The sequence below is a fragment of the Cinclus cinclus genome, chromosome 3 (genome assembly GCF_963662255.1).
Source record: "Cinclus cinclus chromosome 3, bCinCin1.1, whole genome shotgun sequence".
Taxonomy (NCBI): domain Eukaryota; kingdom Metazoa; phylum Chordata; class Aves; order Passeriformes; family Cinclidae; genus Cinclus; species Cinclus cinclus.
Window position 1 is genome coordinate 76,792,213 of NC_085048.1, and position 17,110 is coordinate 76,809,322.

The window sequence follows — 17,110 nt, forward strand, 5'->3', positions numbered from 1 at the left end:
CAATATAGTCGAGATGAAAATAAGACACTTGGGTTTAGTCAGATGTAAGTATTTTAGATTACACTGGTGCTTTATTACTGCCTCAGTGGGGGAAATCCCCTTGCCAATAAAAGGCCCAAATGAAGTCTACTGCCCATGGGACACAAGTTATGTATATTGAATAAACCTATACTGCTTTAAGTAATAACTGTTTGCAAATCCTAATGCAACAAACAGCCTTCTACTTGAACTGTATTACCTGAAGAAAGACTAAATTCTTGCACTCAGGACCCCACTCCCACCCTGTAAGCAACACTGAATTAAAATGGGAAATAGGCTGGGCTCAGCTCCCACCTCTGCTGCTTGCTTCTTCATCTCCTCCAGACCAGCACCTCCTCTCCTTCCCCACCTGGGTGGGGCATCCTCCAGCATCCCAGCACCAAGGTGGACAAATCTGGCAGAACTAATCCTCCAAAATCACCGTACAAACATCAGCAGCTCTATTCCAGGAAATCTGGGGCTGACGAACCAAAACATGCAACTTTGTAAGACAGTGGGACCAGGTAAGAAAGAATCTTAAAAGGCAGCCGGAACTTTGAAAAAAGCTGACCACAAGAACAGCACTGTACAGAAAAGTGTTTATTGAGAGTGTTGTTGCCTGAGAATTGTTACCATTTCATCAGCAAAAGCGGTGGCAAAAGAAAGATGTCATTATCATCATCTTCTCCTGAAATTTGGTCCTTATGTCAGCACTGGTCTCTCAGCTGGTTGCTCAGCTCCTGAAGTTCAGCAATCATGTTGTCCATAGCTGTCACCTCATCAGCTATCTCACTGTGAACCTCATTACTTGTTACATCTATGAAAAGTTGCTGCACAACCAAAAGAAACATGTGTAAGTAGTTTATAAATAAATACCTTCAATAGATACAGTTTCTCTCTTCCAGGGGACAGACAAAATATAGGAAGCTCATCATCTCGATACTGCTTTTCATAATTTTGTAAACTATGATGGTATCTCTAAGAAAAGGTCATTTTGTGGCTAATAAACAGAAGTTATACACACACATATAGACACATATCCTGCATAGAGACCTGAAATCTGTGCCACACACCTGATACTGTGCCAAAAAAGTCAAATCCTCCTGTGGACATGGGATTTCTGCTCTGGCCTCACTGCCTATGCTGACTCCTGATTCCACTGAAAGCAAAAGACTTTTTCATGCAACTCAAATTAGAAGAGCATCTCACATTCTGTCACTGCAGTTTAAGCCCACCTGCTGATAAACTGGTTGTGAATTTCAATGACTATTTCCCCCACTGTCAAATTTGGTTGTTTCATTTTCTCCAAAACCTCAAATAAATATTTTTTCACATTTGACATGCATGGGTGGAGGCATTCACCTGTGTATAACTATGTTATACCAGAGAAAACAAAACACTACAGAGTAACAAAAATAGATTGTTGTTAAGGACCTTAAGACATTAACAGAAACAAACAAAAAAAAGAAAAAAAACCAAACAACTCATGAGCAATCATAATCTCCATCTATTTAATACTGACGCTGTGTGAGGTTTCTCTACACAGAAACACAGGGAGGGGGGGACACCCAAACATATGTTTTTCCTTCATTCTGTAAAGGGAGAGTGATTCACATTTCATTTGACACAAACACAAAGCCTACATTAGGAGACAAAAACAAAATGAGAAAACAAAAGTTGCTCTGGAGTACATCTGTACACCATTATATCATCAAAACATAATGGGATAATACAGATATGTATATAAGCAAAAATGTACTTAAAAGGCTTGAACCAAGGTATTCACTGTGCCTCAAAACAATGTTGTCACTGAAATATGGAACATCTTACACAAAAATAGGAACATGTTCATGCTACAAGTACAGAAACTTCTTTGATTTTCAACCCATACACCTCATGCTGGGAGTGTGACAGAAAAGTTTGATTCTTTCTGGTAAGACAGCTAAATAAATCAGGATGATATAATTATTTTCTCTTTATTTTTTTGCTTCTCCACACACAGTTAGAGAAATCTGTTCAGCTAGATACAGCCTGGGGAAGTTTCAAGCACCATAATTCTCTGGGCTTTGTGCCCCAAGTTTCCCCAAAACAGTGCCCACATTTCAAGCATTCACAATGCATCTCCATAACCTTCCTCCTTTTCAAAGACCCCACCTGTCAGACCCAAAGGATGCATCAGGACAAGGATCAGAAGAGTGCTCACTGTGCTATTTGCCACAGCATGTGAGTGCCCAGCAGGGCCTGTACAGAAAAAAGCCCAGTAGCAGCACATTTCTGATCTGCAGCCTTCTGCAGACTGTGAGTGCTTTGCGAGTTTGGGAAAACACAGGAGCTCAAACATCAAGAGATGGAGATCCCAGAAGCAGTGACATTGTTTCACCTGTTCTACTGATTTGTTCCAGTTGCATGTCCTGACTACAAAATTTTGGAATTTTTATCTTTCATTTTATCAGTTATTTTCACTGTTCTTTTATTCCTTCTGAAATCTTAACTGTCTGCTCTTATCCTGTTTTTAAAGTGCTTTTCTCAGCTGAAATGAAAAATGAAAAAAAAAAAAAAATCCAGCACTAATATTGACTCACAGGACAGCAAAATGAGATGCAGTCAAGCTTGGACAGGCATAAACAGTCCTAAACTGTTTGTGCATAGAATCTGACAGAAGATGACTGAGTTTTTAAACTACAACACACCTTGAAAATTCAATATGACTTCAAATTAAAAGTAAGATGGCATCTTGGGTGGGATGCAAAACCAGTGAGTTCACATAAAATGCTTAATTTCTAATATGACAGTTTTCTCAGAAGTACCATAAAACCACTAACTACCAATAATATAGATGTTCATTTAATTAGTGCCTTTGGAACTTAAAACAGACTTTACTGGACTCATATATTCTTAATCTTTCAGACATTACATGATCTTTCATAATATAAACTATCTGTACTTGTATTTTATGTTATTCAGTGGTTTTTCTACAGTAATACTCAGTCTATGCACCTTTTTTAAAAGAAAACACATTCATATTCTGTGAGTAACAGCAAAACATATGTTGTCCCTTTTTTCAACACATTCGAAAGTCTTACCCATGCCTCTATCTAAAAGCTGAGTGACAGATCCAGCTTGTGAACACAACACAGAGTTGCTAATGCAACTTGCCTAGGCTTTTATCCTTAAAATTAAAGGACTTAAGAGAAAATGAGCCAAGTTTAGCACACTGATGATGAATCAACACTTTGTAACACAAGCACACATTATAAAACTACAGCTCTGATTCACAGTTGCTAACTCCCCTCCACATGCAGGAAGAATCCCTCTTAAGACAAAACGTGTATTTTAACAGAAGAAGTATTATTCAAACACAATTACTTTTTCAAGTAATTGATAACTGAATTGGTAGGGTATCCACAAAAATCAGATTAAAAATTAGTTCTGTCTTTTAAAAAATAACTGTTTAGAACACTCCAAGTGATACAAAGCAATCTTGACACACCTGGCTCTTTTCTGCTGGTTTAGATCTTTTTTTTCTGAGACTGACCAGTTTATCCCATGAATATTCACATTAAAAACAGGTCTTTGAAATGACTGATGGCTTTCAAACACTTAAATCTCTTTGCCCAACATTTTAAGTAAAATTCTACCTTACTCTAAAATGTCAATGCTTCCTCTTAGACTAGTACTGCAATCAAAGCCTAGTAAGAAGGGAAATAGAAGTTTACTTAAAACTGGAATCCTTAACAGCATAGAGATGAACATCCACCTGGTAATGCACTGAGACAGGCAGGTAGTATCTGATCTATAATTGATTCAAAACAGGGAAATTCTGGCAACAAAACAAAGATTCCTAGATTTCTAACAAAAATTCCTACCTTTCAAACATTCCTACCTTTGCCTTGGATGACAAGCCACGTAAGTTGAGCCGAGCTGAAGAAAGTATCTGCAAAGCTTCCTGGTGATTAGATTTGTTCTTGCTGCATTTTATAGCCACTAGAATACAAACACAGAAGAACCCCAAAACCAAAAAGCATTAACACTCTAGCAATAATTCTTGAACATAAACATTTAATTAAAGATCTTGATACCTTCCACAGATAATTTTAAATGTAATATCCCCCTCAAAAAACCACACAGTAAAAAAAAAAACCAAACAAGTAATTTTGAGAAGATGACTCTAAAAACAACAGGTATCTGTATCGTTCTTAAACATAAATATTATAGAACAGGGAATAATCTTATTAAGTTTCATTCATTTCCTGACTGGCATGCTCAATCAAACAATTTATGTGATGATCTAAGGACTGAGATGAACTGCAGGCACATTTTCACTTGCATTATGAAATTGCTAGATCATGAAATTAATTGATTCCATGTTTACCAGTCATATGTTTACTGACTCACCCTACACAATTTCTGCCTCATTCCAAGTATATTTTTGTATGCAGTATCATGATGATACTCTCTGTTACAGGACTCCTAGTAGTAGGAATAAATACAACAGGTAGAGTGTTATTTTGCCACTAAGCCTAATAAGCATTTGTTACACTCTTCATGAAAAATAAAAAGTCCTTTTCAGGTAGAACATACCATGTGCAATCTCTATGGCTCCTTTCACCACTTCCTTAAAAGAAGAAACATCTTTCTCCCAATCACTTGATTGAATTTCACATTTATGTGCCTTAGTGAGATACTGCAGTGACTGCAAGGAGGAAAAAAAAATATTAGTATGTCAGAAAATCAACCAGGAGACTAAATTAGTTTTAAGTATCTGCAAAATTAGTGGTGAATCCAGAAAATGAATGTATCTTTACTATGCTTGATTTCCTGTAAGTTGGAATAGCATTCTCCTCTGCAGCAATAAGTGCCAGCTGTAACACAGATGTTCTTCACCAATACTGCAGCTCAAGTATGAGAAGCATATAAAGTAACATCTGTCTAATTTTTATCTTTTAAAAATCTGTCTAGACTGATGGATGTGACCCATGTTTGCCAAGTCATCATAATGAAATGCACATGAAGAACAGAAAAATACTTGCACTCACACTTCAAATAGCAAATTCATATCTACACAAAATTATAACTGAATACATCAAAGCTTTCTTCCTGTATATGTAATCTTGGGAAATATGCATTTTACAGATACAGCTATTGGTTGCCATACTGCTCTGGTTCTCAGTGTGAACAGGAAAAAACCAAAACAATATGGGAGGAGGGTCTCATTAACAGGGAAAAATAATTTTAGCAGAAGAAATTAGTTTTTGCTTTTCTACAGCATCAAAAACATGAAACAAATACATGCCAGAAGTTCCATGGCTTAGCTCAATGACAACTCTGATTACCTTTTAAAAGAGTTTAAGTATAATATAAAAGAATAAAAAAAAAATCAGAGTGGTACATATACATGAGCACAGTAAAGGCTTCTGATTTTGAGGGCTGTCACCCCAGAAGCTTCCACCTTTTCTCTTCCACCAGGAGTTCCAATCATTTTGGCACAGGTGACTGAACTGCTCATGCTGCTGTAAATGGCAATAAAGGGATATTAAGTCAAAACAGAGTGAATTAATATTTTTTTCATAATAACCTAGGTTATAACTGGTAGTTGTTCTGGCAAGCAGAGGCAAGAATTTCTAAGGGAAGGAACAACAGTTTTTACAGCAGTCTGATTTCAGTCTGCATGTGTCTGAGTCAGAGCAGCAAATTAGGGGGGTTTTGCTGACAGATGTCAAGGAGAGGAAAGAATTTAAAGTCTTGTGGGCTGTTTGTTTGCACTTCTGGAACTTGGATTTATCCTGAAAGGAAACAGTTACGAGCTGGGGAAAGTTCAAGGAACAGAAGGGATTCATAGCCTGGGATGGATCAGCAGGAAACTTGAAGGCTGGAAAGATTCCTCAGTGGGAAAGGTGTGGACTTGCCTGCATTCAGTGTAGGGAAGAAAGAAGTACTGAATGAGGTGGCAGTTCAGATATATTGAAGTATGAGAGTAAATATATGCTAAGCTAGAGAAAAAAGCTCCAAAACAGAACCATAAACCCAATACTTCCATAATTTTACTATCCTAACTTGCAAACCTTGTCCAACTTTGATTCAATTTGCAAAGTACTGCTATGAATTTTTAACTGTAGACCCTAGTGATTCATGTGCCATCACATGTATTCAATAGAACAGAAAAATAAAAAACCCCAGCAACCAAGACACTCTTTTACAATAGCCAGACATACAAGACTGTTCATTCAAGTTCAATGTTAGGAACAAAATTGGTTAAATATAATTAAACCTGCACTAAATAAGGTACAGAATGGAAGGGTATGGAGTAAAGGTCAAAAGTGACATTTCTAAGGAGGGGCATGACACTTTCAAAGGTTTGTTCCCGTATCTTGGTTATTTGATGCCACAGTATAGCAAATAACACCCTTTTAGAATTCATTAACCTTTTGCCTAATAAATGTGGGTGGCAAACTGACTATACATACAGAATTTTTGTGAAGATACAGTTAGATTCACTGAATATCTGACTGATCCACGATGATGCTTGCGGTAGTAAAGCCAGTAAATACTGGTTTTATCATTTTTACTTCATAATATGATATCAGAAATCAGTGATTACTTGGCGCATTGCAAATCAATTTTTACATTGTAAATTAATATATGCTGTGGCTGTAGGCAGTTTTGTTCTTTTATGATCTGGATCGATGGTACTGTCACACTAGGATATTTGGATACACGTGTAAGCATACCCTAAGTATTTATAAACATCATTCCATCTCACAGGGCAAGCTAGACTGTGTGTTCCACAACCAGTCTGATTAGGAAACACAGTTAAAATACTGTCTACTCTACAAATTGAAACCATGTTTTTAACTGGGTTACTTAAAAATACCGTGATGCAACCAGATTCTGAAATTATTACATTCATAGTATAGACAGGGCCTCTGCTGCTTTGCATGTCTGAGTAAGAATTTGAGGATATATTACAGGATATTGCAGTGTCTGTACTTCTGCATTCTAAATAGGCCAAATCTCTTTTGCTATTCGGCTGTAAAGAAAAATAGGGAAGACAAAAGGGAGGAATTGGAGGTACAATAGACACCAGCAGTGACTAAACAGGGCTCTTCACAGGGCAGAGCACAAAGAGACAATGAGCAAGGCACAAATGATTATGAATTTAAGCCCACAGGAATACAATTTGTAGGCCTAACCATATTCCTTGCTTGACATCAAGCAACCCTCCAGAGAGGCATTTTTTGCCCTTGCCAAAGGCATACCCTTATTGGTGAACACATACTGAATGTTGACCTTGTGTATTTTCAACTTCAGTAAAGATCTAACAACCCTTAATTATTTTTCAACTATGCAAGGCTATTTGAACTTTCTGAAGCACACTCCAGCATACAGCAAAGTAAACACTTCTAGCAGTGCAGAGTGGTTATTCTGGAAATGCAATCAACTTAATTCCTTGGGAAGTGATAAGGACGAGAAATGGAAATTAACATAGCAGAAACAGTGACGGTAAAGAGAAACCAATTGTTCAACAGACTAAGAATTAAATAGCATTATTTGATTCCATTTTAAGCTAACTAAGGACAAAAAAATTATACTCTGGGTACTCTAACTGTGGTGTAGATTATTTTAAGTGCATTTTCCCTTAGTGACTGCAAAGAACCGAAATGGTTTATGCCACAACTGGATCATACCTTTAAGATCCATTTATTCAGAAGCTACAGTATCCTATCTTCAGAATCAAAAATTCCAATTTTAAAAAAGCCAAAACCCACACCATTTGATTATAGAGGTTAGACTGTTGGCAAGAAAAGTTTCAGAATACAAATTCAGGACAATACATATATGCTGTGATAGGATGTTTTGAAATGAAACACTGGTAAGAAAAGATTTTCTTTTCAAGAAAACTGATGCAACACATCTTGCTCCTGTTGTGTGTAACAATAACGTGTGCTGTAGGAAGAGGAAGAGAAGACAATGAGCTTATAAAACATTAAAGCAAAATAAGCCTAGAACAGGGGCATTTTCTACTACAGTTCTTACCTTTTCAATATCTTCACCACTATCATTCTCTCCATTTCCATAAAGTTGGGCATAAAGTCTCCAGATTGCCCCATCATTTGTCACACGTGAAGTGACTCTGCCCAAGAGCTCTTGCAGTTTCCCCTTCAATCCACTTGATACCTCTCCAGCACGATCTGCCAGACCATCCACTACTGCTCTGACCAGAATAGCCAGCACCTTAAATAAGCAGCAGGAGAGAGTTGTTATTTCAACTCAAATCAACATCAGTGTATCTAATGTTATCTGTAATATTTTGTCTCCATTAATGATTGTACCATATGACAAGTACAGAATTTACTAAGTAATACATGGAGTAATTAAACTTATTTAAATCTCCTCTAGAAGATTCTATGTTGGTGAAGGTGAACTGGCCAAAAATCTAAGATGGAAATTTGGGTAAAGGAAATTGCGGGAGAAAATAGCTTATAGCTGTTTTCACCTTCTAATATGGTTATAAAAAAAATCAGTAAACAGGCTGAGCCAAATTAATTCGGGTAATGGAACACACTGTTTTTCACAGCTGCAGAAAGTGAAAGATGTACTGTGGCTAAGATGGAAACTGGAAGGCAATGGAATACCACCTTGGGAACCTCTGTTTTTAATGCACTCCTGGTGAATTACTAGTCAAATTACCATCAAACTCCTCTACAAGTACTCATTAGTGGCCATACTTTTTGAATCCCTGGCTTCAAAATGTGGGATCTGACCTGCAGAAATGCTGAGCACGTGGAGCTGCTGGTGGGAGCTTGGTTTTGCATGTAAAAATGCTATATCATACCAGTCTTTTTGTCCCAAACTGGACACTGCGAACTAGAAAACAGTGTAACTTTGTCTCAGTTTCTCCTCAGCAAAATAAGAATCAGCAAATGTAAATCAAGGCAGTAGATCATATGATAAATTAGAAGAAAATAAATCCCAGAAAAGCTGTGGCTTATCAAGTGAGCAATACCCATCCTGTACAGTGCATGAGACACAGAGACTGGGGAAGAAATAAGGATGAAAACAAAATGGACAAAAGTTCTGAAATTCATTTATATTCATTATTTGGAATATATGGCACCAAACCACATCGTTAACTAAGTCTTCAATAATGGGTTGCTAGAAAAACACCAGCGAGTGTTGATATTTCCATTACTACAGCACTGTAATAAAAAAAAAACATAAGAGGTGCAAGAAAAATTCATAAAATGTGTTCTCTTCTGACAAGGAACTAGAACTGGTCCTGAGGATTCATACATGGATGTACGACTTCTCAATAGATTTCTCAGTTTAACAAAACTCTTAATCAAAGTCCAAAATGTTAGTTCATGTGAATATCATATATAATCATCAAAAGTTTTAAAGCCAATAGTATTTTGTTTGTACATGAAAAAAAGTGTTTCCTTAATCAGTAGGATGTAGCAACTGTAAAATTACTCTATTCCCACAGAATCCTGGATATGCTTACCCTTCTATCATAATAATCAATTTCCCTTTTTTGTAATCCATCACGTAAGCTTTGGCACTACAGCAATTAAAATGAAACTAGTGTCAAGACCTAGATTAAAGGGTCCATTAAACAGTAATGAATCATTAATGCTACTTGGTTGTGCGCACTTGTTAAATAAAGTTACTTCAAACTGCAAGTGAACTGCAATCACCCAAAAGTATTATCAGTGTAGCAGAGCTTTGTATTTAGGTTGCCATAAATGTTAAAATTTCTCTATCTTTGAGAGATTTTGAACTGCCATACATACAACTAGAGCAAGGATCTGTTGGCCCAACATCCCAAACAAGCAGTAGAGGATTTTTTTGGTTGGTTGTCTTTTTTTTTCATGCCTCTTTTAATGAACTGGGCTCTATATGACCAGAGAGTTCATGTTTAGTATGACATCACACCATCTGCATTCCTCCTTCTCCTTTGCTTTCGTGAATAATGTGTTTACTACAAACTGAACAAAAGACACTGTGAGACAAAACCTTAGAAATAAACCAAGTAATGTATAAATGCTGTGATTTTCATCAGTTACTCTCATTTCACAACTGTTTTCCAAACAACTCCTTTCATATAAAAATTCTCTTGGTCAAACCATTTTTAGATGCTTCACTAATACTAAACAAACTTGATAGTGCTCAAGAAAGATTAAAATCCCCAGATAATAACAGATACAAAAAGACAAACCTGCAGTCTGTGAACTCTCCCGATACCCCTTCCAAATTAAGGATTTTATTATAAAGACAATTGTCATTAGTGAGGTACTTAAATGAAGTAGAGCTCCAGAAGTTATTAATTCCTACCCTCGCTTTTCAAAATCCCCTTGGAACATGCTCTTGTGGCCTTTTGTTAGAAATGGTTTGGCAACATTTCTGGCTGAAATTAGGATATTACTTGATGGAAAAGGTACCAGAAAAACTTTGCTAGAATCTCAATAGCACAGGATTGCAAAGTCTTTGTCCATACTCCTGTATTCATAATCATTGACAGCACAAAACGAAGATACAGTTTCTGAAACAGTATAACTAAACAGTTTTCCGAACCACAAAATAACTTAGTCATTCAATGCTTCAACATTCCAAGTAAAAAAAGTTGATCGCTTCCACAAGCACACGTCACAGAAAGTAGTATAATCAGGAGTTTCAGAAATGTTCCAGGTACATTTACTAGCTCATACCAATCATTCAGAGACCAAATGGATGATTATAACAGGTAAGGCTTTCCCCTTGGGTACTTTTTAGTGACTGATTTACTAGTGGAAACTACTGATAACTGAGCTAGCTTTTATATTTTATTATATAACACATATATCAAAGATTTTTCCAGGTATATTTCTCAGCTTTGTGAACATTAAAAGATACATGGAAATGTGAAGAATTTTAAGAACCAATAAGGATGGAAGGTAAGAAAGTGTGCTTTTAACATTTACACACAATGCTAGCAAACTGAGACTTTTGAAACTGCCCTTTGCTGTAATCTTTTACAATCTTCTGCATTGTTGCTCATTTATAAAGAGCCCTTTAGCTCTTCTTTGTTTCATTTTATCCACAGAATTGGTGGATATGTATCTTCAAGCTTCGTGATATCATGATCTCAGAATCTCTGCCACAGGGATAGCATTGTTAAATACAAAATTGTTTGCACAGAAGTAAAATTTCCCAAATTTGTGTGCTGTACTCAGAAGACTGGCACAAAGGACAGCAATGACTTAACAGAAAACACCAATAAGAATCTGAACGCTTTACAATTATTCAAAGAAAGTGATTTAAAAATACAACTTCAAGCTATTCTGAAATAAAATAAAAAATGTCTGATGTAACTATAGAAATCCAGGCAAATTCCATTTCATTCCATTCCATTTCAAATTGTACTATTAAAATTGATACATTCAGTCTCACAAGAGGCATTCTGCAACAACGATTATGTTAAAAGCAGTTGATTTTCACAAAGTAGAATCAATGACTCAACTTGTTTCTTCCAGTCCTATGCATATATTTTTTTTAATTCCTACCTTGTTTCTCACCACTATCAGTTAAAATCTATGATGACTACAAATACTAAATATAATCTGAAAGATCATACTATGTTGATGGTGTATGCTTTCATTTACTCATGCTCATGATTTCACATTGTCAAAATACAATTGCACAAGATGGTTATAGATCATCCCTACTTAAAACAGTTCAGCTGGAAAAAAAGAGAGGCTCACCAATTAATGGTGAACTTTGTAAACAATTTCAGCAGAAGCTTTTATTTTTATCCGCTTCTTTATTTTGCTATGAAAACACTCTTCTCTTCCTTGTAAGATAATTGTTTTGAGCCTGAAATTCTCTAATCAGGCTCTGAGGTTTTTCTTGGCAACTACTAAAATCCTCCTAATTGAGGGAACTATATTAGAAGTTACAATGAAACCTATAAAACACCTCACAAATCAGAAGCCAAAGTTAAACTTAAGTTGCAAAAAGAATTTAGGAAAGATAGCATATATACTTCTGTAAAAGTTATAAAAGTTGTATGAGAACAAGATGAAAAAAGTTATGGAACAAAAACAGAAATGTAATACAAGCAATATCCTCAAATCCTTTAATAAAATACATTACATAAAATTCTACAAATAACAGTAAAAGGCATCTGTATCATCTCAAAATATCTCAAATGGGCAAATATATGTAGAAACCTCTATTCCTAGTCAGCTGTCAGTCTGTTTAAAATAATACAGTAGACCACCCCAAAAAATGCTATTTTAAGTAACAATTGAGAAAAACATTCATTGAAAAAAAGCCAACCCTCTACAAGATACTCCATGACAGGCCCCACCAGTACTATAATACTCTAGCTGCCAAACACACTAATCTTTACCACATAGAACACAGTTTTCTATCTACACTCTTTAGTGCTAATGTTTAATATTTAGCTATATCAGACCTGAAAGATTTTATTAATACAGAATGTATCCTGTGGATGACTGGCTTTAGTAGGAATAAGTATTGCACTCATGTACAATTTGTTATTAAAAAGTAATGTGAAAAAATTATTTAACATCCTTGCCTCCCATCACCATATGAGATGTTTCCACAGTTGTAACCAATTCTATCTGCCTTCTCACCTCAACATTGGACTCAAATTCCCAAGACCCAGGAAAGCTACTTTTTTCTCTTTTTATGGGACAAGAAACAAAACATACTTCTGGGATCCATGAGCAGCTGCAGCAGCTGGTTCCCTTTACCCTGGTATGACACAATCTCCCTAAGAGCTCATAAGCCTTTCAACCAGATCCGCTAATTTTGCAAAGGTTTTTGGAGATGTTTTATTATTCTCCTTGAGAGATTCTTTGGCTTGCCTTTCAGATTCACCTTGCTAATTTCACTGAGTGTGTAGAACCCTGCTTGGATCAGAACCTGGTTTTAGGCAGGGTAACATCCCAGCTGAAGCTGTTAAGGTAGGTTCTCTGGATTTTGTCCAGAGCATACATTTACAAACACCAAATTTAACTGAACTTAACTGAACTGTAGTGAAAGATGAGCAAAAGAACTCTTCTATTTTTCTTTGTTCCGGTTATTAAGAATCAGTATTATGATCGTAATGCATTCAGTTTACTTTCAAAAGCTTATTTGTAGAATTTTCCAACACATGGGAAAAACTTCCCTTTCTTTCAAGAAAATAATTTCTATTATTTCTCATACCAAGATATGCAGGAACAATATGGAAAGATAGGATTATGCACTGCATTTTACATAAAAATAAAAATAGGTCTTATAACTGCAAGGCTCATGTGTGTCCTATCACAGTCTGATTCAATCTGGATGCAAAGTTTTTCAGTTTTGTCCTGTTTTATTTTAATTTTTTATTCTTAGAGTCCAAATCTCCAAACTTAAATCACTTGCCTACATAACTTCATTAGCACATGCACTATAATTACTGATACCACTATCAGCAGCTATCAGCAACCTGTCTGTCTCCAAGCAAAAATTAGTGAACATATAGTGTTGGGGAAGATGAATCAGGAAAACCTTATAAATATGATTGCCTGGCAAAAGATTTTGAGAATATGGAAACTATAAGCAAGATTGAAATGAAAGCCATCTTTGAGATACCAAACCTTAGTTACTGAACCACTAGAAAACAATAGTATGGCCAGCTAAAAGTAGTCCCCTCTTGATTGAACAATTCCCTCTGCTTGCAGACAGGTCCATGAGTCAGAGAAGACCCTACTAGCTTGGCAGAAGGGGTCCAAAGAGTAGTTTTTAGGGTTTAATATATAACACAGTATGGTAACGTAATGATTCTTATAGTCTGTATGTAAATGCTATAGGATTTGTGTCTTGTATTAGATTGGTTAGTGAAAATTAGAATATTCAACACAGAAGATTTATTGTATTGTAACGGGAACCTCAGTCTCTTGCCCTTCCTTTTACTATTGCTCTTACTTTCTTAGCTCTTTACTCTTACTCTCTCAGCCTTCTTCTTACTCTTGCTCTCTTGGGCCTGTTCCGAGCTGTGGCTGGCAGCTCCAAGCAGGGCCCTTTCACCCACGTCCTTTGCAATAAACCACAAGTTCCAAGACCTGGCTTCAGAGATGTCTTGTCTCTGTCCATCCCAACCGTCCAACCTCACCATCGCTCCTACAATATAGGATGACTAAAGATGAAAATTTCTCTACCTGTGTATCCTTGTACTTTTCTTTTAAGTCCATGAGCCGGTGGTAAGCTTTAACTGCTTCTGAAAACTCTCCTACATCTGTACTGGTGAGAAGATAGTTCTCCCATATTTGCCAGTGCTCATAGTTGCACTTGAGAGCTTCTTGGAGGGTTCGAAATGCTTTGATCCTAATCAATAATAAAAGAATAACAGAGATTATTACAGAAGATTTCTACACTAAAATCAGTTGGCATAGCATCAACTAAAAAACTGCTTATTTAAAAAACCACATTTAGAACACAGTACGATGCAAAAGCTATTGCTCGTATTTTACAATACTGGTAATTCCTTGATCTCTCTTGCAAACTCTTTTTGTATTAGTTCATACACAACAGTACACTCTGTAGTTCAAACTAGGTAAAACTTTTCTTAGCTCTCATAATTATCTTTTTTGCAAAGATTTGCCATCCACATCAATATTTTCGTTTCCAAATTTTTGACTGGAACCATGAGAAAACAACCTTATTCATGCTGCAGTTGTAACACACATTAAAAAATTAAAAACCACCCAGTTCATGTCAGATGCAGAATGGTATTGACTTATTTAATCACACTGAGGAAGGTTACTTGACAGCTTTTTGTGGTTTATTTTAAACATTTGCACATGGCAAACATGCATATCCATTGCACAGAAGCCCACAGTTTTCAACTGTTCAACACTACTAGTGTCCTTCTCCAATCTGATCCATCTCATACCTACAAGAGAAAGTGTTATGGAATAAGGGTGGACAGCACAATTCCTATAAAAACATCATCAAGTTACAAAGCATCTTTAGTTTTTCATATGCATCCACTGCAGGCATCTCTTGACCTTACCAAAGGAGAGCAGTAATGACATCCTCTGACAAGAAAATGCCATCTGAAGTATGTGTTAAGGTTTGGGAGCTTACTGTTTAAAGCCTTAAACATACTACCAAAAGTTGCAAAAAATTTGAAACTTTAAAATAGCTCTGCTAGAGAAATGGAATGACACAGCTCTTTCAAAGAGACTGAAGTACATTCTCAGCTGGATAGTCATGATATGTAAAAAACCACAAAGGAATGAGCTCCTTTAAATTAAGACTTGAAATGGAGCTTTCCTAGCCTGGTAAAAAAAATCTTCTATGGTAAGGCATAACAATACATCTCTTCTTAATAAATATCATATAAAGATGGCCTTTTGTCAAAAGATGCAGTTCACTTGCTCTATATTGCTTGAGTAAGCTGTTAAAAGTGCTTTCTCTAAAGAAAGACAGCCCAAAGAAACTGTTGGCCGAGTTTCAAAAAGAGGGTCAAAGAGAGTGTCAACATCCCAGCCAAGACAATGTAATATCAAAGTAGTTGATCAGGCCATTTTAAGTTTGAAATAGCTTGGTCATGGAAAAACATAAATAACTGCCAATCTAAGGCCATGATACTAAGAGTCATCAAATACACACAGAGTGGACTGATAAAGCAAAATTATTTAAGGAGAACAGGTCAATTGGCATAGCTAGAGCAGAACACTCCACATGCAGGATTTCCCACGTCCACTCCACTTTTCTCTTTCTTCTGATACATTGATGTGATGCTGATGAACAAATGTACACACAGTTGAGTTTTCTCCACTGTTAACAATCTCACTAAGGGATTTCAGACCCCGATTTTACTAGATTAAATTAGAAAAGAACACAGTCCTGCTCGCTCTATGGATATTGCTACAATGGAAGTTGGGATCTGCCACAGCTCTCTGACAGATTGGAAGGTGTTCTGCATGACTCGTGTATTGTTTCTGCAACTGCTCTTCAACACCCACAGGGTTTGCCTGTATCATCTTCCCCATCTTCCTGAAAATTACTAAGTTATCAGGATGGCAGATACCAGTAAAATAGAAATCTGGAATGTAGTCAAGACACCAAAGGGATGGAATGGAAATAGTGTTCCACAAATCATCACTCTTGCTATGTAATATCCTCTAGATTCTAAAAAAAAAAAAAAAACCAAAACAACAAACAACCCAAAAAACCCAAATAAACAAAAAAAACCCAAAAAACAAAACAAAACAAAAAAAAACAAACCAAAAAAACCCCTGTGTATTTAACCAGTTACATAATAATGGAGTATCCTTAACCAGTTAAGTAAATTCATACTTGGACAGGAAACAGTAGGTAGTAAAAATGCATTATCTGGTCTTGGAAACCAGGAATCTTTCACATGAAGGACAGAGGGCCAGTCCCAGTTTGTTCTGGGAAATCTGAGACCTACATTTCATAGACCTCCTGGCACACAGAGTAGCTTTTCTGGTAAACCAAAGCATGGAGTCTGTTTTCATCACAATTAATTTTTCTGAAGGAAATTCAGAATACATAAAACTTATGGAGTCTTAAAAAGCAAACAACCCCAAAAATCAACAAAACCCCTGTCCTTTAGGTGTTAGCAAATTGCTTGAATACACTTTTCAAAAAAATTTATGTATGTATATTTGTCTGTTATGTGAGACTTTGCCAAGCCTTGGCCAAATCCACAATCTATGAGTGGGCCTGAATTAAAAGCCTGGTTGGAGTAAAGCTGGTTTTTTATTTTTTTTTTTTTTGAGGGAGTGAAAGAAAACTATTAACTGAAATATCTTACTTTTGTTTTCCTATTTTTAAATCCTCACGCCACTTAATTTTTTTCTCTTCTGGCAGGCTTGAAAAGTAAGAATTTGTGTATCCCCACACAAATTATTCAAGTGAACTGCTTTAGATATTCTCCGTTTTGAGAGAGTTAAATTAGCTCACACAGTCTTGACTTATAAGTGACTACATAAATAATCAAAGAAGTTGCTATTCCACAGCAAGTGCAGGCTACACTCGGCTATCAGCAGGTAATACTTAAAATTTACTGTACACTGACTCCTGTCTCACG

The 17,110-nt window shown here is 36.2% G+C and overlaps 1 protein-coding gene across 1 annotated transcript in view; it reads right to left on the minus strand.

Annotated features, from left to right (window-relative positions):
- Positions 1-713: 713 nt before the first annotated feature.
- The window catches only part of TTC27 (tetratricopeptide repeat domain 27), a 112,902-nt gene continuing 96,505 nt past the window's right edge, over positions 714-17,110 (minus strand). Inside the window, exons 16-20 of the mRNA XM_062489184.1 lie at positions 14,208-14,373; positions 8,053-8,250; positions 4,600-4,711; positions 3,902-4,002; positions 714-848 (exon numbers count right to left, since the gene is read on the minus strand). Coding sequence (XP_062345168.1) covers positions 726-848; positions 3,902-4,002; positions 4,600-4,711; positions 8,053-8,250; positions 14,208-14,373 — 700 coding nt within the window. The 3' untranslated portion in view covers positions 714-725. The remainder of the gene's footprint in view (positions 849-3,901; positions 4,003-4,599; positions 4,712-8,052; positions 8,251-14,207; positions 14,374-17,110) is intronic.